Source organism: Mytilus trossulus, chromosome 3 (genome assembly GCF_036588685.1).
Source record: "Mytilus trossulus isolate FHL-02 chromosome 3, PNRI_Mtr1.1.1.hap1, whole genome shotgun sequence".
Taxonomy (NCBI): domain Eukaryota; kingdom Metazoa; phylum Mollusca; class Bivalvia; order Mytilida; family Mytilidae; genus Mytilus; species Mytilus trossulus.
This window is the reverse complement of record NC_086375.1, coordinates 3,272,744-3,297,966: the sequence shown is the minus strand read 5'-3', so window position 1 is coordinate 3,297,966 and position 25,223 is coordinate 3,272,744. Positions and strand designations below refer to the sequence as shown.

General features: G+C 32.3%; 1 protein-coding gene across 1 annotated transcript; it reads left to right on the top strand.

The window, feature by feature from the left end:
• The first annotated feature begins 626 nt into the window (after positions 1-626).
• On the top strand, positions 627-15,891 carry LOC134709884 (peroxidase-like protein). Its single transcript, XM_063570013.1, has 12 exons — positions 627-777; positions 1,579-1,741; positions 3,546-3,739; positions 3,959-4,147; positions 4,622-4,670; positions 6,569-6,669; positions 7,501-7,602; positions 8,761-8,847; positions 9,312-10,026; positions 11,714-11,883; positions 12,718-12,820; positions 15,727-15,891. Exons 1-12 carry the CDS (start codon positions 627-629, stop codon positions 15,854-15,856), a joined length of 2,154 nt encoding a protein of 717 aa, XP_063426083.1. The 3' UTR covers positions 15,857-15,891.
• Positions 15,892-25,223: the final 9,332 nt, after the last annotated feature.

Genomic DNA, 25,223 nt, shown 5'->3' with positions numbered 1-25,223 from the left:
GCAACATCTTCAAAGTCGTAGTGACCCGTTTCAAGGTCATGCACATTAGTGTTAGTTAGTAACATTTTGGCTCCATACACTGCTTAGATCTTGATCACACAAGTATGCTTTAAAACTTTCAGCAAATATAGTTTTCCCACCTTAGTCCGTTGGTTTTATTTTCTTCTCCTAGATAATCAGTTTAAACATTTTTTGAATTAGTTTAAACAATATTTATTTCAAAGTTACAAATGAATCAATATAACTTGATAACGTTTTCTCCAAAAATAAGTAATATCATTAGAGAACAATTTATCGAGAGCATTTGACATATTTTGATTTAATATAAACGTTGTGCTCATTTCTAATCAGAATCAGATAAATCAGAATATAAATTAGGCATGAAATGTCATTTTTAGTAAAAATCATCATTCATCAAGTGTTTTTAATCTGCATGTGGTAATAACTTTGATGGATGTTTTACTTTCATTTTAAACCAAGAATGTGTGCGTCTTGCAACTTTTTAATTTTAAAAGAAAGAAATTGAGCAGTGTTTACTGTGATTGAAAGTTATTTACATTTAAAAAAGTCTTGTATAAATATCTGTTTATTTAACAGAAATTTAAACCTTTCCTTTGAAACCAAAAATGAACGGCTTATGGTATATTCTACTAGATGTTTGTGTTCAGACGACACTTTTCGCTAGCGCCCAAGGTCCAGGAGAGATTTCAGAAGCTATCTCTGATGCTGTAACAGAAGTGGCTGATAGACGACTAGGTGGACCTGCAATTGGATCTGGTGAATAATTTATAAGATTTTTAATATAACATGAGCAACACGACGGGTGTCAGATGTGGAGAAGGATCTGCTGGCCCCTCGGGAGCACCTAAGATCATCCCAAGTGTTTGGTGGGGTTCGTGTTGCGTAGTCGTCAGTTTTCTATGTTGTGTCTTGTGTACTATTATTTTCTGTTTGTCTTTTTTTTAGCCATGGCAATGTTGGTTTATTTTCTATCTATGAGTGTTACTGTCCCTCTGTTATCTTTGGCCCCTCATTTATAAGCAGATGATTTTTTGAGAGGGTTCGCTAGCTATAAAACCAAGTTTAATCCACCATTTTTTACATAAGAAAAAATCAGGAATAAGACACTTGTTCTCCATTCGATTGATATGCTTAAACTTTTGATTTTGCCATTTGATTACGAACGTTCCATGTTGAGGTTTCGTCGGAGTTCGGTATTTTTGTTACTTACTTTTTGATGAATTGAGTCACAAATAAATGCGTTTATTTTTTTTTTGCAATAATACAATAACTAATAATTTTCAAAGTCTTTTTTTATTTCGATATTCTGTGTTCTATCATTCATATCTTAATGTATATTCACATAATGATTTAGGCGCTGGTTCGTCTTGGGGGTGGTACTGTCGGTTGATTTGGTAGTGCCGATGGTTTATATCTGATATTAGTGTATGACCAACTAAGTCGAAAAATTTACCTTCACTTTAGAGAGGAATCATTGTCAATATCAAAAGTTGGGAATGGTCAATGATAGTTTCAGTAATCTGCTAAGACATTTTATTTATCTTTACTATATAAAAGATGATCTTGGTGGAGTTGTCGCACCAAGATCGGGATCTGAAGCTGTCAACCCAGTATCTATCTATGCTTTGTTCAATAGAAGAGGGGAAGCCCCTCAGGCAGTTGCAGATTTTGGCTACGCGGGAGATATATCAACTACTGCGATCGCTAACTATGCCACAAGGTTGGTATAAGTTTGAATTAGTTGTTTCTAATGTATTTTTTTTTTAATTAAATTGTCAATGGCCTTAATATTTAAAACTACAACATAAATCTAGTAAAAAAAGAAATTAAGTAAATAAAGTAAAAATATCTTTCAGTATAGGTGTTGATATATTAAAAAAAGTATCGTTATAAAACAAAATCTAGTAACAAAATAGATAAAGTATTGTATATCACATGATTTGGAGAGCCGTAAGAACAAAATGGAAATTCTAAATATAACAACTTCGTTTACGACGATCATGTAATCAAATTTCACTTGTGTAAATATTATTGTTAAATCGATTACTGTATGTTTTATATCATGTAACTAAACTTTTGATTGCTACTGAATATATATATATGCCCGAAAATTGAATAACAAAAATGCAGAACTTCGAGGAAAATTCAAAACAGAGGGTCAGTAATAAAATGACAAAATCAAAAGCTCAAACACATCAACATGGATAACAACTGAAGTCATCGATAGGAAAGCGAAAGAAATACGAGGATATGGTCTCCCTTTAACATTCTTTATAGGTTCATACAAACTATTTATTCTCATTCATGTAGTTTTGAAATTTAGTGTTAGGTTCAATGGTTGAGAAGGCTTCAAGGCAAATACTGGTAAGTATAAGATACACACTCCACCACCACCACCACGTTTCCCCAACCATTGTGTATGATTTAAATCTTGTTTTTCTCTTTCGTCTCTTCCCTTTTTTTAATTCATATTTTACTTACATTGTGTCATAGATCAAATAATTCGTTCAGTGTATGTTTACTTGCTTTTGTTATTAAGTCTTTTGATTGAAATTGAGCTATTATAATTGATATGTTATAATGTGTCTTTTTATGTTGTGATGTAACATTCAGGTTAGGATGAATGTTTGCGCCTGCTAAACAGTTTAAACCCACTGCAGGTGTTTTGCACCTATCATATGTCAGGAACCTGTTTTTCATTGGTTGTCGTTTATTGATGCAGTACACCAGTCGTTCTCGTCTCTCGTTTTTTCAATAGATAAGACCATTTGTTTTCTTTTTGGACCGTTTAACACTTTTCATTTAGGGGCCCTTTATAGCTTGCTGTTCGTTGTGAACCAAGGTTCCGTATTGATGACCGTACTTTGACCTATAGCTATTTGTTTTTATAATGCTTGGATGCTGAGTTGTCTCATCGGCACCCGTACAACATCTTCATATATCTAATGAATACTTGACATATTGTTGAGACACCTGTGTTTTGTTGAGGAATGTACTTAAATCTCTGAATATCTTATCTTTGGTTTTGACTGTTGTCATGATGCTACCTCATTGATGTTTACCGGTCTTCTAAATTGACTCCAGTTTAACCTACGAGTATGTATGTGTAATGATACCCTACTGATTTTATCCATTCGATTGATATGCTTGAGCTTTTGATTTTGTTTAGAGACTTTCCATTTTGAATTTTCCTCGGAGTTCAGTAATTTTGAGATTTTACTTTTTTATGACATATTGAGAAATGAGAAAATGAACAAAACAATAATAACCTTACGCGCTTGAATAAAATATTTTTTATTTGAAAATCAGATCAAATTTTTTACCTGAGAACCTATAATTTCGTATAAAAAAAATCAATGAAATTCGCTGTATGCATCAGAATTATCATAGCAAAAATGTATGGTATGTAAAAATGAGACAACAATACAGAGACATGCAAATATAACTCACTATGTTTACTCCTACTGCAAACCCAACACGCATACCAGTCTCTGTCTGTCGCATGTAAAATTAATAAATTACAGATCTGGTGGTGCTACCCCCAACACAACGGAATTTAGCAGACAGATGGCTCCATACTGTGCAGATCGTTGGCCTGTATGTAATCCTAACGACCGCTACCGAACAGCAGATGGTTCTTGCAACAACTTTAACAATCCATTATGGGGAGCCTCTATAACAAATCAAGCAAGATTTCTCTCCCCTTCTTACGATGATCGTAAGTACATTATTTTCAGCAGATTTAAAAAGTTAAAGGATATGTTATAGATATGCAAAGTTTTTTATCGATTATATTTGAATCAAGTCTTGAGTGTAGCTTATAATCTTTTATGCAATGTTACGTTTTCTAACCACTGTTTTAATGCAATTTGAAACATGTAAACATGTAAATTAATCTACATGTACAATACCGTTTTGACATATACTTTTATTGTAGAATATAACATTGGCTCTGTTCCACGTATACGTAGTGTGACTGGATCACTCCTTCCTAGTCCACGTGATATATCTAACGCTGTCCTGAATGGTGGCGAATCTCCTCCTAGAAGTCGAATTTTCAGTGAATCATTTACTCATTTTGGACAATTTATCAACCACGATTTCATATCAACACCTATACTGAAAGGTAAATTATTACGTTCTTTTTGGTATAAAACACTCTAAAAATGGTATATTTCAAGAACTTTGTTTTTGCTTTGTTAGATATTTTTGTCGTATTCATATGACCACGTTACTCAAGTAATTAATGTCAGGACATTCTAAACATAACATTTTTCTACAGCATTGATACGTAAGGGTTTCAAAGTTTCACGGTTTTGTGTTAAATAAAAGATAAATGAGCTCTGGGTGCACTTGATTACAAACACACAGGCAAATCAAACTTTTTTAAGAAACAAATAGATATCAAAGGTAGCAGGGTTATTATTTGGTACGCCAGTCGCACGCTTCGTCTGCATATGAGTCTCAGTGACGCTCTAATCAAAATAGTTTGAAAGCCAAGCAAGTATAAAGTATAAATACATATTCCACATACACATCCAAGGTCAGGGATAACGTATTTTGAGATTTTTCAATTGTTTGTGTAATTCAACTATTGTAGATGGTGACAACGATATAGTTTGCTGCAATGGAGATGTACCCGTTGACAGGTAATATCAGTTTAAAACATAATTTTTATTATTTGCTTAATTACAGCAAAAAAAGTTAAACTCGAGTAAATTTTAAATTTTATGCAGTCTTCTCCAAAATACAGTATAGATAAATATAATAAAAAAAAATCACAAAAATACTGAACTCCGAGGAAAATGTAATCGGAAAGTCCCTAATCAAATGGCAAAATCAAATGACAAAGAACATCAAATGAATGGACAACAACTGTCATATTCCTGACTTGGTACAGGCACCCTCAAATGTAGAAAATGGTGGATTGAATCTGGTTTTACAGCGTTATAATAGTATGATTGTGTGTTAACAACTGTAATAATAATTCAGATAGTTATCAAAAGTACCAGGATTATAATTTAGTACGCCAGACGCGCGTTTCGTCTACATAAGACTCATCAGTGACGCTCATATCAAAATAGTTCTAAGGTAGCACTCCACAGTTAGGTGTGTAGTTTCGCATTTTGGCCCCTGTGGATTTTTTAAATATGAGAGCTAGTGTGCAATAAAATTCATTTTTGGATAGCTGAGTATTAAAATAGCCTTTGTATTGGGTTTATATGAACATCAAGGTTATGTAATGTATGTAATATAGGCTGTTTTCTGTATGACAGTCCGTATTTGCATGTCCATACCATACATTGGTCCGGCAATTATTGTAATGTTTTTTTCCAACTTTTTATCGCACGAACTTTGTGATTGGATTTTACAAAAAAATGAGGCGAAAGACACCCATTTTTTATTTGATCATAAGGAAGATTTAAGAAAACAGTTTCTAAAAAGGTATCACTCAAAGGCATTGGAATTCTAGTTTGATCCAAATTTTGGGGGGGATATATGACATGTTCACCCCCCCTTTTTGCAATATTTTATGGTAAATATATGCTGAATGTTGCCATGGATACACATAAAAGGAATTAATTTTCACCCTTTTAACTTTGGAAAATTGAATCTATGGAAGATATTGATTACATACATATGCACATGTACAACACAAACAGTAAGGTTAGTGTATTAGAAATCCAGGAATACTAGATGATAAAACATTTTGGGGCTCATTTTTAGTCTTATTTTCTAACTGTGGAGTGCTACCTTAAGTTCTAAACTCCAACCTGACATCTCTCTACTTGGAATTTATGAGTTTTCGCATCAAGCTAATATACCTAAAAGCGATGATTGAACATTGAATATGAATAGATTACATTAAACCATGTAATAACAGTATACTTGCAATATCAAATAAACCAAAATAATTGCAACATATCATTCAAGGGGTTATAAAAAAGACTAAAAAGAAAACAAATATTTGCTTTGGAGATTACCATAATAAACAAACACGCTTTGTGTTTATATATATTTACGATTAATTTGTTAGCTATTTCCCTTATGAAACATGTAAATATTCGAGTTTGAAATGTGAACAAAAATAGAATCATAGTTTTAAACAAAGACATGTTTGTATTTACACATTTGGGGTTAGCGTTTGTTTTTGTAGACCAAAGTGTCTCCCCTTTAGAACTACGCCAGTTGATTTCGAGCCTACATTTATGTGTGTTTTGTCTGTTTTGTAGACCAGAGTGTTTTCCCTTAAGAACTCCGCCATTGGATTTCCAGACTAAATGTATGTGTGTTTTGTCTTTGTTTTGTAGCTCATAGTGTTTTCCCTTAAGAACTGCACCAGTGGGTTTCGGGACTAAATGTATGTCTGTTTTGGGTTTGTTTTGTAGACCATATTGTTTTCGCTATAGAAGTACGCCAGGTGATTTCCAGACTAAATGTATGTCTGTTTTGTGTTTGTTTTGTAGCCCATAGTGTTTTCCCTATAGAAGTACGTCAGGTGATTTCGAGACTAAATGTATGTCTATTTTATGACTTTGTTTTGTAGACCAGAGTGCTTTCCCTTTAGAACTCCGCCAGGTGATTTCCAGACTACTTGTATGCACTTTGTAAGATCAGACTTTGGTGTTGCCCCTGGATGTCCACCAGGTAAGGAATTTTTAATTTCAAAGGTTCGTTGATAAGGTATAAACACAATAAACTATTTGAACTTCTTGATTGGAAAAGGTAGACGTTGAATTTAGCTATCGTACAAACATATACATATGTTTGCCGTTTAGATATAAATATTGGTCTAATAGTTCTTGTTCTTGTATCGTTTTTGTTTTTGTTCTTGTTCTGGTCCTTGTTCTTCTTGTCGTTCTTGTTGTTGTTGTTGTTGTTGTTGTTGTTGTTGTTGTTGTGCTTGTTCTTGTTCTTCTTGTTGTTCTTGTTGTTCTTGTTCTTGTTCTTGTTCTTCTTGTTCTTGTTCTTGTTCTTCTTCTTCTTCTTCTTGTTCTTCTTGTTCTTCTTCCTGTTCTTCTTCTTGTTCTTCTTCTTGTTCTTCTTCTTCTTCTTCTTCTTCTTCTTCTTCTTCTTCTTCTTCTTCTTCTTCTTCTTCTTCTTCTTCTTCTTCTTCTTCTTCTTCTTCTTCTTCTTCTTCTTATGATTATGATTATGATTATGAAGTAAATGAATTCGAAAAGAGTACTATGTTCTACATTGTATCATTTGAGTTGTACAACACGTATTATGAGAGTTATGTTCTACATTGTATCATTTGAGTTGTACAACACGTATTATGAGAGTTAAATCAACGATACACCGTTATTTTTCGATAACTACAAATAGATTAAGCAAATATGCAAAAATGGTCTTGAATTTTAGGTTTTGCTTTCAGATTTTACATAAACCAATTTGTGAAAATGTTTTGATTAACATTAAATAAAGAAAAAAACGCAAACTATATATATACAATAAACCATTTACCTTTTTTTCCAGAATCTAGGAACCAAATTAATCGGTTTACATCTTTTCTTGATCTGTCTGTGACGTATGGAAGCACACTCGCTAAACAAAATGACTTACGAGAATTCGGATCAGGTATAGTGTACAAGTTGTAATGATGTACAAATTATAATTTTATACGGGTGTTTTGTACAAGTTATCAGCATTTTATGTACCGCTTTACACAAACGCATGATGTAAGCACACAGTCTTTTGTTTCGTATATTTCTCTCATACTTTCACAACTTCATTATACAGTCTAATACTGAGCATTGAAACAAATAACATGATAAGAACACAAATAGACTTTTTATGGATATGATTTTGGTATAAGGAGAAAAATAAAATTATAATTTAAACAATTCAGTTGTCCTTATTTTAAGTTTGAGGACAAGGAGAATAGCACTAAAGCACTAAAAGTTACCTTGAAATATATAAATTTGAATTTAAAAACATTAAACTGATACATTTTAATAGATAAACCTTTATTACACAACATATAAATATTATTATAATGCTATTTTAACTTCAACAGTTTATAGCAATACAAATGTCAGCTACAACCTAACGAAAATAATTAGGAAGCAGATGTCTCATGTAGTTCCTGCTTCATATTAGTTAAAACGTGTAAAAGGTTAAATCACAAAAATACCAAACTCCGATGAAAATTCAAAACGGCAAGTCCTTACTCAAATGGAATATCAATAGCTCAAAGACATCAAACGAACGGATAACAACTGTAATATTCCTAATTAAACATTGTTTTGAAACTAGCTAAACCTCTCACTGAAATGATTTATACGTTCTGAGTCTTTGCAGTTACTTTAGAGTATGCATCTTGACAAAAGAAGAGGGCGTATTCATAAGCTTTCGACAATGTCTACAACAGATAACTGTGCTTAGATTGAGGGGAAACTGAAGTAAAAGTAAAATGGTATAATTTTTTTACCGATTACAAGTTACAAATGTTTAAGCATTCTAAAATGTAAAAAAATACAAAATTATCAAACTCCGATTGGTATAGAAAAACGAGTCCTTTCTCAAATGTCGAAATCAAAAGCTCAAACACATCAAACGAATGGAAAACAACAATTATATTCCTGACTTGGTACAGGCATTTCCGTAGAAATAGGGGATTAAACCAGAAGTATTATGTTTTGATTATTTAAAAAAAAAAATAATATTGCATTGTATAATATTTTATGTTTGTATATTATTATTAGAAAATTTTGCATTTATATGCTTATTTTATAGGCAGACTTCAAGAAGGCATTAACAGACTTCTGCCTACTGGTCCCCCAGGAGCTGAATGTTTAGCAGGGGAAGAGTGTTTCAAATCTGGTAAGCAAGGAATGTAGCTTTTACCTCTTTCCCTCCGTTTGTCCATTTCTCACTATAGAAAGCGAATTATTGAAATGTTAACAAAATTAATTATATATATAAAGTTGAACCACAAAAACATTAAATTCCGGGAAAAAACCAAAAAGGAAAGTCCTTAATCCAATGGCAAAATAACAACTCAACCAAATCAAACGAATGGATAACAACTGCCAAATTCATGACGTGGTACGGGCATTTTCTGGATAAAACCTTATTTTATAGCTAGCTAAAACTATCACTTGAATGACAGTCGTATACAATTCCATGATATTGACAAACGATGGGTAAAGAAAACAAACCGACATATTAAGTAAAAATGTCAAAATATTGAACACCAGTCAAAATTGTGTTCTTATCTTGATAATGACAAAAACAAGCTTTTTATCATTATAAAAATAAACCAAGAAAGATTTTTCTTTTTCTAGGGGATAGTAGATTATCAGTAACTCCAATGCTGACAGTCGTACATACGGCATTTCTACGTGAACATAACAATATTAATGAAAGGTTGAGAGCACTAGGGTGGTATGATGGAGAGGAATTGTATCAAGAATCAAAAAAAATTCTCACAGGAATTTATCAGCACATTATTTACACTGAATATTTACCTGTTGTACTTGGTGAAGAAGGTATGAACATGTTCGGGCTACGAAGTAAGCGATTTGGCTTTAATACATTGTATAATCCTTCTGCAAATCCATCTACGAGAAATGCGTTTGGATGCGCAGCGTTTCGATATGGCCATTCGCTTGTTGGTTCTTTTGTTGAATCGTTTAACCAAGATTTCACACCACGAGCCAGGGAACCTTTGGAAGATCATTTCTTCAGTACTCGTTCAATAAGAAACTTTACTACCTTTGGGCCAGATGCAATAGCAAGATGGATGACCACACAGTTCAAGAGTAGATCAGACCGTTTTATGACTCCTACAATCAGGAATAGACTATTTCAAACAATGCCAGGAAATGGCTTTGACCTTGGTTCACTTAACATTCAGCGTGGTAGAGACCATGGTATTCCATCATATAACAGATGGCGACAGTTTTGTGGATTTCAGCCTGCTTTACACTTTGGATCAGGACACTTACGTTTAACCGATCATTGTCCTTCATCTGCGAGAGCATTAAGATCTATCTACAGGTAAATTATTTAAATTGTGTAGTTTTTCTAATGTACTATAGGGACTTTAAACCAAATTAATTGACTTAAAAACTTGCCGAAAAGTGAGTTTGCTTCAAATCTTTTATTTGGCTCAAATTTGATTATGCGAAATTTAATTCATAGGTAAATTCAATTTCCTATATGCTTAGGTAGGTATATCACATAAATCTATGTTGATTCAAAATTGAAAATCTAGAAAACCACCTTAGCATTTCAATGTACACAGGTGTAACATTCAATTCCTAGAGAATATGTGAAATCTCTGAATAAAACGGAGAGACTCCTTCATATCACCCGTAGTGTCATATTTGAATAATTTTGTTCAAATGTTATACTGTGGATTCATTAATATTCGTTGGATACCAATTTTCGTGGATTTCGTGGATACAGGAGAACCACGAATTCAAATGTTCAACGAAAAACATATTTTCTAAAGGAATGAGTGTAGACTTTGCCAAAACCACGAAACTAAATATCCACGAAAATGTCAATTTTCCTAAAACCACGAAAATTGGTACCCACGAAAATAAATGAATCCACAGTACTATAATTCCAGTTTGCTGTTTGCTTTGATCGAAACTTTCCATAACTGTTGAAATTAGTAAACTTAATGTGAAGACATTCTGATAAGTCATTTGAGAGTAATTGGACTTAAACCGTCAAATAAATAAAGACACTCTTTATTACCTAGCTATACAAGCTAGTAGCATAAGTATGATTTCATCAAATTACTACAAATATTATAATTCTTTTTGTATTGGTGAATGTAGACTCGCTTATGACTTTGATTATTTTCTTAGCAGTCATATCTGACACAGGAATATCCTTATCTAACATCAATGTCTTCCTTGTAAAGAATTTATGTCACACCAAGTCTATTACGGTTATCAGTATAATACCAGTGACTATGGCAACCGCATTAATCCCAAACACTCGAATGTCGGTACGGTCGTATTATTTAGCTAATAAGCAGGACATTAATGTAATAATAACTAATCTAGAAAAGGTATATAGATATTAACTTGTATTCCACTTCATTGTTTATTTGATAAATAGCTATAAGAAGATGTGGTAAGAGTGACGATAGGCAACTCGCCATCACATTTTATAAAGTGTACAAAGTAAACCATTATAAGTTAAAGTACAACCTTCAACACGGATCGTTGGATACCACTGAACAGCAAGCTATAATGGCCCCCAAAATGACTATGTAAACAATTCAAACAGGAAGGCAAAAGGTCTCCAAAAAAAAAAAACGAGAAACGAGAAACACTTAACAACAGGTTCCTGACTTTGGACAGATTGCAAACAAATGCAGCGGGTTTAAACGTTTTAACAAGCGCCAACCTTAACCAGTGGTATAACATTACAACATAGAATGGCTCACTCTAAAATGTCAATTAAAATGGCTTAACTCGACCAAAAATAAATATTTACAAAAAACTAGTAAACATACACTGAACGAATTAATTCAATCGATGCCACAAGGTTAATACAATATGTAAAACAATGTAAAAAAGACACCAGTATAATTTGAGACAAAATGGCGTTTAATATAATAGCATACACTGGTATATTAGGGAATACATTTTCAGTTAGAATAGTACATGATGAGTGTAACATTATGTTATTAACCTTAATCGAAATCATGTTTCATTCCTTTTAGCCATCCTGAAGATATTGATTTATTTGCTGGTGGACTGTCAGAGACACCAGTACCAGGTGCTCTGGTAGGACCAACATTCAGATGTATAATTGGACTTCAGTTCATGTATTTTAAGATTGGTGACCGTTTCTTTTATGAGAACGCATTCGCTCCCACTGGTTTTACTGCTGGTTAGTATATGTATTGTGTTAATCACAATTTAAATCTTGTTATAATATCATAATACAATAAAACCTTTCAACTAATATTGCAATAACAGAATCAGTCAAAAACAATTAACTCTCCATCAAAGTCACAGTTTGTATAAGTAATTCATAAAAGGTCATAGTACGGCCTTCAACACGGAGCATTGGCTCACACCGAACAGCAAACTATAACATGTATAAAGTGTTAAAAAATTACTAGACGTGTAAAATCATTCAAACAGGAAAACCAACGGTCTTACCTATATAAAAAAACGAGAAACGAGAACATATCATGACCATTTATTTCTCCTACAGGAATGGATATTTTTTTTTTTTTTTTTTTTAGTTTTTTTTAGCAATACTATGTTGAAAACAAACTCACCATAGATACCAGAATAAAATTTTGTATTTACGCCAGACGCGCGTTTTGTCTACACAAGACACATCAGTAACGTTCGAATCCCAAAAAGTGTAAAAACAAAAAGGCCAAGTGCGCAGATTTACAAAATGTACTTCGGTAAACGCTTTTACACCCCAATGGAGTAAAAAAAAAAAAAAGAAGCATTCAATTCTTAAATAATAAAAAAATGCATGTAAAATTGGAAAACTTTTTTAAAATCATTTCAATATATTTTGTTTCCATTGATAAGTCCATTTATTTCAAATAGAAATGAATGCATTAATTTGTCAATGAAGGGAATGAAGAAAATTGCAAGGTGTTACGATTTATGTCAACTGTTATTTCCCATGTGCAATAATCACATGAAGCCAATACGAGTATACTGAAACTTTAAAAAAATGATTCTGCATTTCTTTCAGCTCAATTGCGACAGATCAAAAGACAGTCGTTGTCAGCACTTTTTTGCAGGACTCTAGATGTGAATTCAATGCCTACAAATTCGTTTGAGTCTCCGTTAACTGGGTAATACTTTATGATAGATTATTATTTATTATACTTTATAATTATATAGATAATTGAAAACGTCAGAAGATTATTTGAGTCATGTTGTGGCATTTATATGGATGATATAAGTCTGTTATCAATATTTTTATACGCCAGACGAGCGTTTCGTGTACATAAGACTCATGGGTGACGCTCAGATCAAAAAAGTTATAAAGCCAAACAAGTAAAAAGTTAAAGAGCATTGAGGACTAAAAATTCTAAAAAGTTGTCCCAGATACGTCTATGCCTTAGATAAGAAAATCCGTAGTATTTAAAAAAACAATCATACTTTTGTAAACAGGAAATTTATAAAAATGACCATATCATAGCTTCATGGAACAGTTAAATTTCATAAAAAATTCCACAGTAGTGGAATTGACATTTTTTGGATTCTCATAAATTCTATGTATAACTTTTGAACTAGTTTGAATCTCGGTCTATTTCTGTAATTTATTATTACATACTTTTGATTTTTTAACTCTGTATGCGTACATTGCCTATGAAAAAAAATTTAAAATTGTTTGTATGCACATTGAACAAAAAATTTATGTGACGTATATAATTTTTCTTACGTCAGACACTCAAATCAATCCATGTGTTCTTAGACAGTAGATGTTATTGTGTCCTGTTAAATTGTTCCCTTTAAAAAGTTTTGGATTCTTATATATTCTATGTATAATTTTTGGACTAGTTTGAATCTCGGTCTATTTCTGTAATTTATTCTTACATACTTTTGATTTTTTAACCCTGTATGCGTACATTGCCTATGTAAATTTTAAAATTGTTTGTATGCACATTGAACGACAAATTTATGTGACGTATATAATTTTTCTGACGTCGGACACTCGAGTAGATCCATGTGTTCGTGGATAGGTTTTTGTGTCCTGTTAAATTGTTCCCTTTTAAAAGTTTTGGATTCTCATAAATTCTATGTATAACTTTTGGACTAGTTTGATTTCTGTAATTTATTCTTACATACTTTTGATTTTTTAACCCTGTCTGCGCTCATTGCCTATGTAAAATTTAAAATTGTTTATAATCCAGGTACTTTTGATAACTATTGTATGCACATTGAACGACAAATTTATGTGACGTATATAATTTTTCTGACGTCAGACACTCAAATCAATCCATGTGTTCGTAGATAGTAGATGTTGTTGTGTCCTGTTAAATTGTTATACGATGATGACTGATGTTCCCATATTTTGACCATTTTTTTTATTGTGACTGTTTATTTAACGCATCATGTAAATGTAACGGAATTTGATGAGACTGTTATTAAAGTGAGAGGGTTAGCGCTATAGAACCAGGTTTAATCCACCATTTTCTACATTTGAAAATGCCTGTACCAAGTCAGGAATATGACAGTTCTTGTCCATTCGTTTTTGATGCGTTTTGTTTTTTGATTTTGCCATGTGATTATGGACTTTCCAAATTGATTTTCCTCTGAGTTCAGTATTTTTGTGATTTTACTTTTTACACAACAAACATTTTAAACAAAAGAAAATAGCATAAAAACGTTTTTGGTGAGCATGAATAATAGTAAAATAATAAAAATACAGAATTCTAAGTGAAATCCAAAACGGAAAGGCCTTTATTAAATGGCTTAATCCAAAGTTCATACACATCAATCGAATGGAAAATTTTAAACATCTGTCATATTCTTGACTCGTATAAAAATGATGGATTAAACATGGATTTATAAATTATTTGAGAACCTTTACTTCGATATTGCAATATATTAATTTTTCTAAACTGTGATTAAGACCCCCTAATTTTTTATCAGTTTTCAAGTATAAGGGATCTATAACAAGATATAGGACGATCTAGCTTTAACATTTATTTTTGGGAATAACTAAGGATCTGAGTCAATAAGACACTCGGATGAATTTTCTTATAATATATTTCAAAAGTTCAAATCGTTTACAATTAACAGGAATAATCATGTTAGATTTTTTTTTTTCTATAAAGGACTTCTGGGTGAATGTTCTTTAAAATTTCAATATAAAAACGGAGGCTCACGGACCTGTTTGTTTTCGTAAAAAAAACATTGAAATTAACTAAATCACAGTTAAGAATAGTTTAGTTATATAACGGACCTTTAATTAAACATAGAATAATAATACACATTATAATATGTTAAAATGCAACGAGAGATTTAGTTTTCACCCATAGTTTCGAACTAGAATATAAAAATAGGGGGTCAAGTGCCTTAATTAATAATTATGTTGCATATGAAAGAATATTTGGTAAAATATTTGAAAACAAAATAAATGATTTTTGCAACATGATCAGACGGAATGCTCGGAATATAACCTACATTTTATTTACCTTAAAAAGACGGCAATTTCATATATAAAGTTTGTTCGCTACGTAAACGGAAACCCGTAGGTTTATATAAATTCGACGTCCGAACTAATTTAATTTTGAATGAATCTAAATTTTGGTGAAATGAGCCATGTTTATCTTACTGTGAGTTTTCCATCTTACAAATAAAGACAATAGTAGTAAACCTCTGTTCAATAGTCATAAATTGATTAGGCGGAAATAAATCCGGGTTACAATCTTAATCCAAAGGAAACACAAACACTATAAGAAAAAAGCAATTGAACAACCAAAACACTATACTGCAACAAAAACAAACGCCAACATTCATAAAAATGGACTGTTTGATAACAACTGCCATATTCAAGCTTTGGTACAGGACATTTTAAGAAAAGTTTAACATGGTTTTATAGCTAGAAAAACCTCATGCTTATATGACAATGTTTAAATAACCGCTGAAAGGACAACACTATGAGACAAGAATAAAGCACAAAAAATGGTATACGTGTTTTAGTATGATCATTTAACTTAATATATATATATTTTTATGTTTTCTAAAGAGATCCACGTTTACCTTGTCAAGACTTTCCAAGATTGGACTTGAGACCATGGAGTAGAAGAAACAATTCCGGTTATCAAAGAGAAAGGGGTAATAGAAACAGAAGTTGGAAGAAGAAAAAATCATATTAAAAGTGTCAAAATAAAATTTGCTTGAAAATCCCGGATTCAGCAACAATAACCTTAGGTTATCTTGTTTTTTATGGACTTCCTATGGAACTATTGGCAAACGTCACTTTGTTTATAACTAGTAAAATCTGGTATTATATACCTGTCGTCATTTGTTTTACAGATTTGCTTTAACGGTCAAACATTATAAGTTATTGCACTTTCTCACTGTGAAAAGTAATAGTGTACTGTAAGTAAGTAAGAAATAAACTCATCATAGATTCCAGGATTGAAATTTTATATTCACGCTAGACGCGCGTTTCGTCTACTTAAGACTCATCAGTGACGCTGGAATCAAACTAGAGTCTCTCAAGAACCTGTGTCGCTCACCTGATTCTACTTGATATCTTGAAATAATATTGAAAAATGGAAAAATTGTAACAGACACTTATAATGATGTTTGAGGCCAAATTTGGTTTAATATTGCTTTGTTTGCATTCATTCCATTCAGTGGTTCTTTAAAAAAAAGACATTTGTATGTATTTTCCAAAGGGTCCTTTGTTAAATTAAGTCCCCCGCTGGCGGCCATCTTGGATAATCGATCGGCTAAAAAGTAACAACACTTGGTCAGCATCTCATAAGGAACATTCATGCTATGTTTGGTTTCATTCCATTCAGTGGTTCTCTAAAAGAAGACATTTGTATGTATTTCCCGTAGGTCCTATCTTAAACTAAATCCCCCGCTGGCGGCCATCTTGGATGATGAAACAACACTTGGTCAGCACCTCATAAGGAACATTCATGCCATATTTGGTTCCATTCCGTTTATTGGTTTTCTAGAAGAAGAAGTTAAAAATGTGAAAAGTAAACGACGGCGACGACGGACGAAAGACGACGGACGTCAAGTGATGTTAAAAAGGCCAAATAAAGTACAAGTTGAAGAGCATTGAGGACCGAAAATTCCTAAAAGTTTTGCCAAATACAGCTATGGTAATCTTTTCCTGAGGTAGAAAAGTGATTATGAAAACAAAATGTTGTATGCGGTATTATTGCCAATGAAACAACAATCCACCAAAATAGCATTGCATAGGAGACAAAGTCTGTTATATAATTTTGTATTCTGTGTGGTGAAATTTACTGTTTCAACCGCAAGAGACATTGATCCATAACGAAAGATTGATAAAATATGAAGATGGTCACGAAATTTTACTTTCTTAAAACAAATTTACTAGTTTTCGAATTGTTTTTAAACCTTCTAAATGTTTTCCATTTTCACAAAAATTTTTTCGTCTCGTTATGTTGAGATTGTTTAAATAGACTTATTAACATTTTACCAGTTATGCTAATACACGTGAATGTCATGACCGTTGGTTTGTCTAAGGAGGTTATATGAGAAGGAGAGAGGACGAAAGACGATAATTACACATAAAATGTTACCGACTTTTCTGTAAGTGGGTGTTAATTAGTTGAGATCGACTCTTTCACAGAGGGAGAGTTTGTCCTAATTGCATTCCCGAGTAAGAACGGAAACACCCGAGTTGTCATAAACTGACCGGATATACAATTATTGACAAGTTAAAAAGATTTTTTGTGATATTTTTTATTATGTAATAAAAATTAAAAATTTTATGTTAAAAGTAAACTTATTACCAATAGAAAGAAACGAATATCTGTCTCATCGCCGTCAATGTTAATATCAACAACAAGGCAAAACGTACCAATAATTAAAAACACTGGGAAGAATATAAGCTCCTAAGAAAAACAGTAAAAACTAAATTAGAAGAAGCACATCAAAACTACATATCTAAACTCTTGGAAGTAGACGAAGAGGGTGAGAGAAAAACACCTGTAGTTGGAAAAGAGTTTTGGCAATATGTTAAATCAAAGAAAAGAGACTCATGAGGAGTAGTACCACTTATTTCAAACGGAAAACTTATGGAAGACAGCAAAGGGAAAGCAGAAGCACTTAACCATTAATTTGTATCTGTTTTTACTGATGAAAATACATCAAGTCAACCAACATTAAATGGCAGCCCATCGCCTGATATAGACCATCTAGAGATACCAGTAGAAGGAGAAAGAAAGCAACTTAGTAATGTCAATCCAAAAAAAGCAAATGGACCAGATAACATACCGAACAGAGTCCTAAAGGAATGTGCTACAAGTTTATCCCCATACATAACAACATTATTCAAGAAAACATATGATGAAGGGGCTGTCCCAAACGATTGGATTACAGCTATCACCACGACTTTTTAAAAAGGGAGACAAAAGCTTGCCAGTATATTATAGACCTGTTTCATTGACGTCAGTTACATGCAAAATCATGGAACACATCATTTTCAAACACATAATGCAACATCTTGAAAAATATGACATATTAGTCGATTACCAACACGGCTTCAGACAGAAAAGATCATGCATATCTCAATAAGTAACAACAATTGAAGATATCGCAAAACATCTAGATAAAAAATAGCAAGTGGATATGCTAATATTCGATTTCAGCAAAGCATTTGATGTAGTGCCTCACATACGGCTTCTGCGGAAGCTAGAGCACTATGGAATAAATGGCAAAATAATAGAATGGGTAAAGGCCTGGCTCACACAACGACAGCAGTGTGTAGCAGTTGAAGGCGAAACATCTACACATGCCTTTGTTAAATCAGGAGTACCCCAAGGTACAGTTTTAGGTCCATTGATGTTTCTTTTGTACATCAATGATATTGGAGATGACATCAAGTCAAAGTTGCGTCTCTTTGCAGATGACAGCCTATTATACCTAGCAATAGACTGCAAAGATGACTGTAACCAACTACAAAAAGATCTAGATAAATTGATTGACTGGGCATCTAAATGGCAGATGAAATTTAATGCTTCAAAATGTTATGTTCTACGAATAACCAACAAGAAAAAAACTATATTACATGACTATCATATGCATGGCCAAGTTTTAGAAAATGTAAGCCAAAACCCATATTTAGGAGTTCAGTTTACCAACAATCTGAAATGGGATATACACATCAATAACATCACGGCAAAAGCAAATAAATCATTAGGCTTTCTGAGGAGAAACATCAGCAAATTCCCAGAAGAAATTAAGTATCAAGCCATTGTCAGACCAAACGTTGAATATGCAAGCAGTGCATGGGATCCACATCAAGAAAACCACATCAAACAGATAGAAATGGTGCAAAGAAGATCAGCACGTTTCATCAAACATCAATACAGCAGAGAACCTGGGTCAGTTACTAGTCTACTGAAGGAGCTAAAACTACCATCATTAGAAATAAGACGGAAAATAAAAAGGCTTTGCTTGTTTCACAAAGCTTTACATAAAAAGATAGCCATAAATATTCCAGATTATGTAGAACAACAAGGCAGGACAACACGGCAATACCACCGAAGCAAATTTAGAAACCTTCAAACTTCAACAAACACTTACAAATACAGCTTCTTTCCACGTACCATCAAAGACTCGAATACTCTACCAATAAGACTGTTAAATATAGAAGATGCAGAGGCATTTAAGAACAGCCTCACATCTTATTTAACAGAGTAGTCACGCAACAAACATTTGATTTTAATTTCACATGTAAATATGTTTTTAATGAGCACCATATTGAATGACCAAATTAGTACTTGCGTGATGGGTCTTAGACCCTTTGCATTTCAATGATATAGATGTAGAATTCACTTTTGCGTTATTCCCGATAAATTTCTCTATGTTTCAATTGCAAATATTCCTTCCGGTCGTAACTCGGGTCACCGTAACTAAAGTACTTTTTTTTGCATATTCGTATATTTTCTATGATTATTACCTGCCAATTTTCATAAACAGAAATTGAAAGGTGAAGCGAAAATCTTTGTTTAAAGCAATGTAGTGTTGAATCAAAATCGCACAATTACTTTCCTTTAAACCCTCATAACTTTTTTTCTTTATCTTTTTTCACCGTAGACAGATGATTGATTTTGAAATTGCGCGTCAAATCTTTTTCCATATCATAAACACCTATATACTGCATTGTTACCAAAATACACCTGAACTTTAATGACCTAGTCACTGATAACAATCACGTGACATATGCGATTTATCTAATAGCCCGAACTGCTCGCCGTAACAGCCCGGTACATCAGAGGACCATGTCAAGTGGGTGATAAACATGTCGGTTTCTTTATAATTTTATCATTTTTCTCTGATCGAACTGCTAATTTTGTATCAATCAGAGTGTTCACTCTCCTTCTCATATAACCTCCTTGGTTTGTCTAACTAGTTTTAGGGATATTCCAAACTATTACATCACCCTCTTAATAAGCCAGTTTAAAGACCTTTTAATTAAGTGTTCTGTTTTGTGTTTACTGTTTTCATCCCGTATCACCACGAACGGCTAAATTGGAGGAGTTTTTAAAGGCCCCATTAAGTATCGGCATGCTTTATTTTGCAGTTTCTAGTTGCTTATGTCCTGATAAGCAACTAGAAACTGCAAAATATGCTATCACAGCATATCTCTTTATTCTCATAATAGGAAATGTTAAAGGATCCTCCGCTTTCTAAATGTTTGAATAGATTAATTGTGTATTAAAAAGGCTTCAATATGATTATCAAATATAATATTTTGTTTCACAATCCCGATATCGGTATTGTAGTATTATATTTTGTACCACTTTTTTGAAAGCAGCGATAATATAAACAAAAGATAATTATATGCAAAATAAGTTATATAATTAAGAAGTACAACTAAAGTGTTGTACCGGTAAGTGATTTATTCACAATGCATGGGTGTAGAAGTATTTGTATGGCACAATTATATTGTCAACTCCTTTTGCATTGTCCGTTACAGGGGCGGATGCAGGAATTTTCGAAAGGGGGGGTGCTAACCCAGGGCAAAGGGGGCGGGGGGGGGGGGGGGTGCAAAACATATGTCCCGATACAAATGCATTGATCGGCAAAAATAAAGGGGGGTGCGCACCCCCGGAACCCCCCCTCTGGATCCGCCACTGCGTTACTTGCAGTTCCTAAATTAAACTGTAGATATTTTGTGTCATACACATATTTCATATGAAGTTTTCCCACTGTTCTTGCAAAACTAAAAATGATGGTTCACTGTTGATGATTCAATCAAAATGTATTCATCTTGAAATGTAGAATATTTGTTGAAATAAACATAAATGGTATACTCTTATGAGTTCTGTTGTGCTGTCCTATGTTGTTTTTTGTGTTCGTTTTTATTTTGTGGTTAGTATGTCGAAATGTACTATTGTATTATTTATTTGTGTATTTCTCTGTCTTGAATGTTCTTGCATTTATTTGTATTGTATTCCTACTATGTAATGGTTATATTTAACATTGCCATAAAAAAGCGAGATTCAAGTTCATTCAACCCATCAATTTTTCTTAAAATGTCCATCAACCACGTCAGGAAAATGGCTCTTGTTATCTTATAGTTAGTTTCTGTGTGTGTTGCATTGTCAATAGGTTTTTTGTTCACTTAAGTGTTTGTGCTGTTTGGTGTTTTCCTCTTATAGTTGATGTGTTTCCCTTGGTTTTAGTTTGTAAGCAGGATTTATTTTTGTCTCAATCAATTTGTGACTTTTGAACAGCAGTATACTACTGTTGACTTCATTTAGTCATGCAATTAGCTTAATGTTTGTTTTTATTATACTCTCACACATGAAATTTATGCCACTAGGTTTATTTTGAGGCAACCATTGTTAATTTTATTAAGGGTACAGGTAATTCCCATTTGTCTTAAGTTACAAATATATGGAAATTTATCTAATGACAATCATACCACAACTCTATTTTTATTGTAAATGTTGAAGACTACAATCAAAGGATGGAAGAAATAATTTTTTGCATTGGTTTGCTTAATATTGCATTCTCTGCCAATGGAAAGGAGTGGTGACATAAAATTTGATAAATGATCCTCTAATTCAAATGAGCATATAATGTTTTTATTGACAGTAACAAGATTGCATGGTAATCTTTTGAAAAGCAAATAAAATGCTTCCCATAATGCATCATTAACATAAACAAACATGGCAGTACTCTGACCAATCAAATTATAACAAAAATATAAACAATTGTGTTATAGAACTTTCTTAAATCTTCAATGTAATAATTTGTTTAGAGAAATAACCAAAAAGGGATTGCTGGATATAGCCTTTTTGTGCTCATGTGGTGTAAAACAAACACCAATCAAAACCAAAGAGGGCCATGCAGTCTTTCTCAATCTAAGACTATTTGACTTATCTATAATGAATGATATCAGAAAACAATTATCATTTCGTTAAAAGTTGAAAGTTTTAAGATTCAAATATGAAATGATAAGCAAACTTAACGTAAAAAATTCATAAGAATGAAATCAGGGTCATTAAGAAGTATGAATGAATATTATCAAAAAAAGTTGCTTCAATGTGTTATTACTTTTCTTTAAATTTAAAGCGATTTATGTTTAAAAATTATTAGAAAGTTCTAAAACACAATTTGACTACTTTCAATACTCTACCATAAGAATAACCATTCATACTAATGTATTACAATAAACATATTCTGAAAGCCTTACAACAGAATTATACAACATGTGATCACCGAAGCTCTGAAGTAACAGTGAAATCTAGAAGTTAGTTACAGCTAATTTCCTAATGCATGTAAAGCAAAACTTTGGTTGGCTTGCTTGCTTAATTTGTATAATTGTTTATGCAAGCTTTGAAAATAAGATTGACATCTTTAACCATATATATAGACATAGTTTAACCTGTATATATAATATTTGAATTTAATTGGGTGTTATTCAAATGATTGTACAATATAAAAACAAAGCAAGCATGCTAACTAAAGTCTTGCTCTACATGCTTTAGGAAATAAGCTGTAAATATGAAACTTAAATACAGACATACTATAGCTATCACAAAGCCACGTTTGAAGGCAGTCTACTAAAATATCAATTAGAATTTGAAAAGAAATAAAAAATAAGAAAAAAACATTCTAGATCTGTAGTTCTTTAAAGCTTATTGAATAAAAAAAAATCTCAAAGCATTATATCAATTTTGTGAAGCAGTGTTTTAAATCTCAAAAAAATATACATTAGTTATATAATTGAACTTTATTTTGGATGCATAACTCAAATACATTTTTGATGTTTAAGTTGTTGATTAAATTCAATTTAAACAAAAAAATATTTCAAATTTAAATTTTGGTGGCATAGTAAAAAAGAAATGACTTATTTGAATTGAGATGGGCAGACAATATTACCCAATATATTTTTAAGTTAACCTATGGTAGCACTCCACAGTTAGAAAATAAAATTAAAAATGAGCCCCAAAATGTTTTATCATCTCCTATTCCTGGATTTCTAATACATTAACCTAACTGGTTGTGTTGTACATGTGCATATGTATGTAATGAGTATCTTCCATAGATTCAATTTTCCAAAGTTAAAAGGGTGAAAATTAATTCCTTTTATGTGTATCCATGGCAACATTCAGCATTTATTTACCATAAAATATTGCAAAAAGGGGGGTGAACATGTCATATATCCCCCAAAATTTGGATCAAACTAGAATTTCAATGCCTTTGAGTGATACCTTTTTAGAAACTGTTTTCTTAAATCTTCCTAATGATCAAATAAAAAAATGGGTGTCTTTCGCCTCATTTTTTCGTAAAATCCAATCACAAAGTTCGTGCGATAAAAAGTTGGAAAAAAACATTACAATAATTGCGGGACCAATGTATGGTATTGACATGCAAATACGGACTGTCATACAGAAAACAGCCTATATTACATACATTACATAACCTTGATGTTCATATAAACCCAATACAAAGGCTATTTTAATACTCAGCTATCCAAAAATGAATTTTATTGCACACTAGCTCTCATATTTAAAAAATCCACAGGGGCCAAAATGCGAAACTACACACCTAACTGTGGAGTGCTACCTATAGCTTATATAACCAGATGCTCCGCAGGGCGTAGCTTTATACGACCGCAGAGGTTGAACCCTGAACGGTTGGGGCAAGTATGGACACAACATTCAAGCTGGATTCCACTCTAAATTTGGATTGTGATTAAATAGTTGACACAGCATAGGTTTCTGACACAGAATGAATGTATTCAAATGAACTTAAATTTTTTGTTTTCTCTTAGAGCAATTCACTATGCTGTTGAATATTAATCCTCTCAAAAAAATGTTTGAAGAAATTTTCTTTTTATTTATGAAATTTCAAATCAGAAAAATTGAACCCAATTTTTTATTCACATCCCCCTTTCCCTTATTCCAAAACTAATTTCAATTAAAATATTCTAATGGAGTTTACAACAATTACTACTCATTTAAATACATCATAAAATATTAAGATGTAAAAAAACTGCTTGTTATCACTGAATGGTAAAGATTATTTAAATTTACCAGTTGGTAGTAAAAAGTGAATATACATTGTATATTGTATATAACAAAGATTTAAGTTGATTCTGGACAAAGAAAGATAACTCCAATTAAAAAAAATTCTTGCAGATATTTCTTGCTTACTATACTGGACAAAGAAAGATAACTCTTAATTAAAAAAAAATTTGCTATTTCACAATATTGTGAAATTAGATATTTCTTGCCATTGCACAATACTGTGCAATTGAAAAGACTTGCTATTGCACAATACTTAATATAATAATTTTAGATCCTGATTTGGACCAACTTGAAAACTTGGCCCATAATCAAAAATCTAAGTACATGTTTAGATTCAGCATATCAAAGAGGCCCAAAAATTTAATTTTTGTTAAAATCAAACTTAGTTTAATTTTGGACCCTTTGCACTTTAATTTAGACCAATTTTAAAACTGGGCCAAAAATTAAGAATCTACATACACAGTTAGATTTGGCATATCAAAGAACCCCAATTATTCAATTTTTGATGAAATCAAACAATGTTTAATTTTGGACCTCAATTTGGGCCAACTTGAAAACTGGGCCAATAATCAAAAATCTAAGTACATTTTTAGATTCAGCATATCAAAGAACCCCAAGGTTTCAATTTTTGTTAAAATCAAACTAAGTTTAATTTTGGACCCTTTGGACCTTAATGTAGACCAATTTGAAAACGGGACCAAAAATTAAGAATCTACATACACAGTTAGATTCGGCATATTAAAGAACCCCAATTATTCAATTTTGATGAAATCAAACAAAGTTTAATTTTGGACCCTTTGGGCCCCTTTTTCCTTAACTGTTGGGACCAAAACTCCCAAAACCAATACCAACCTTCCTTTTATAGTCATAAACCTTATGTTTAAATTTCATAGATTTCTATTTACTTATACTAACGCTATGGTGCGAAAAACCAAGAAAAATGCTTATTTGGGTCCCTTTTTGGCCCCTAATTCCTAAACTGTTG

What these genes read in the sequence shown, in the direction of transcription:
- LOC134709884 (XM_063570013.1), top strand. Translation starts at nt 627, where the DNA reads ATGAACGGCTTATGGTATATTCTACTAGATGTTTGTGTTCAGACGACA. An exon ending in ATCGCTAACTATGCCACAAG is followed by an intron (nt 1,742 to 3,545) that starts GTTGGTATAAGT and finishes AATAAATTACAG; the next exon opens with ATCTGGTGGTGCTACCCCCA. An exon ending in CTTACGAGAATTCGGATCAG is followed by an intron (nt 7,603 to 8,760) that starts GTATAGTGTACA and finishes CTTATTTTATAG; the next exon opens with GCAGACTTCAAGAAGGCATT.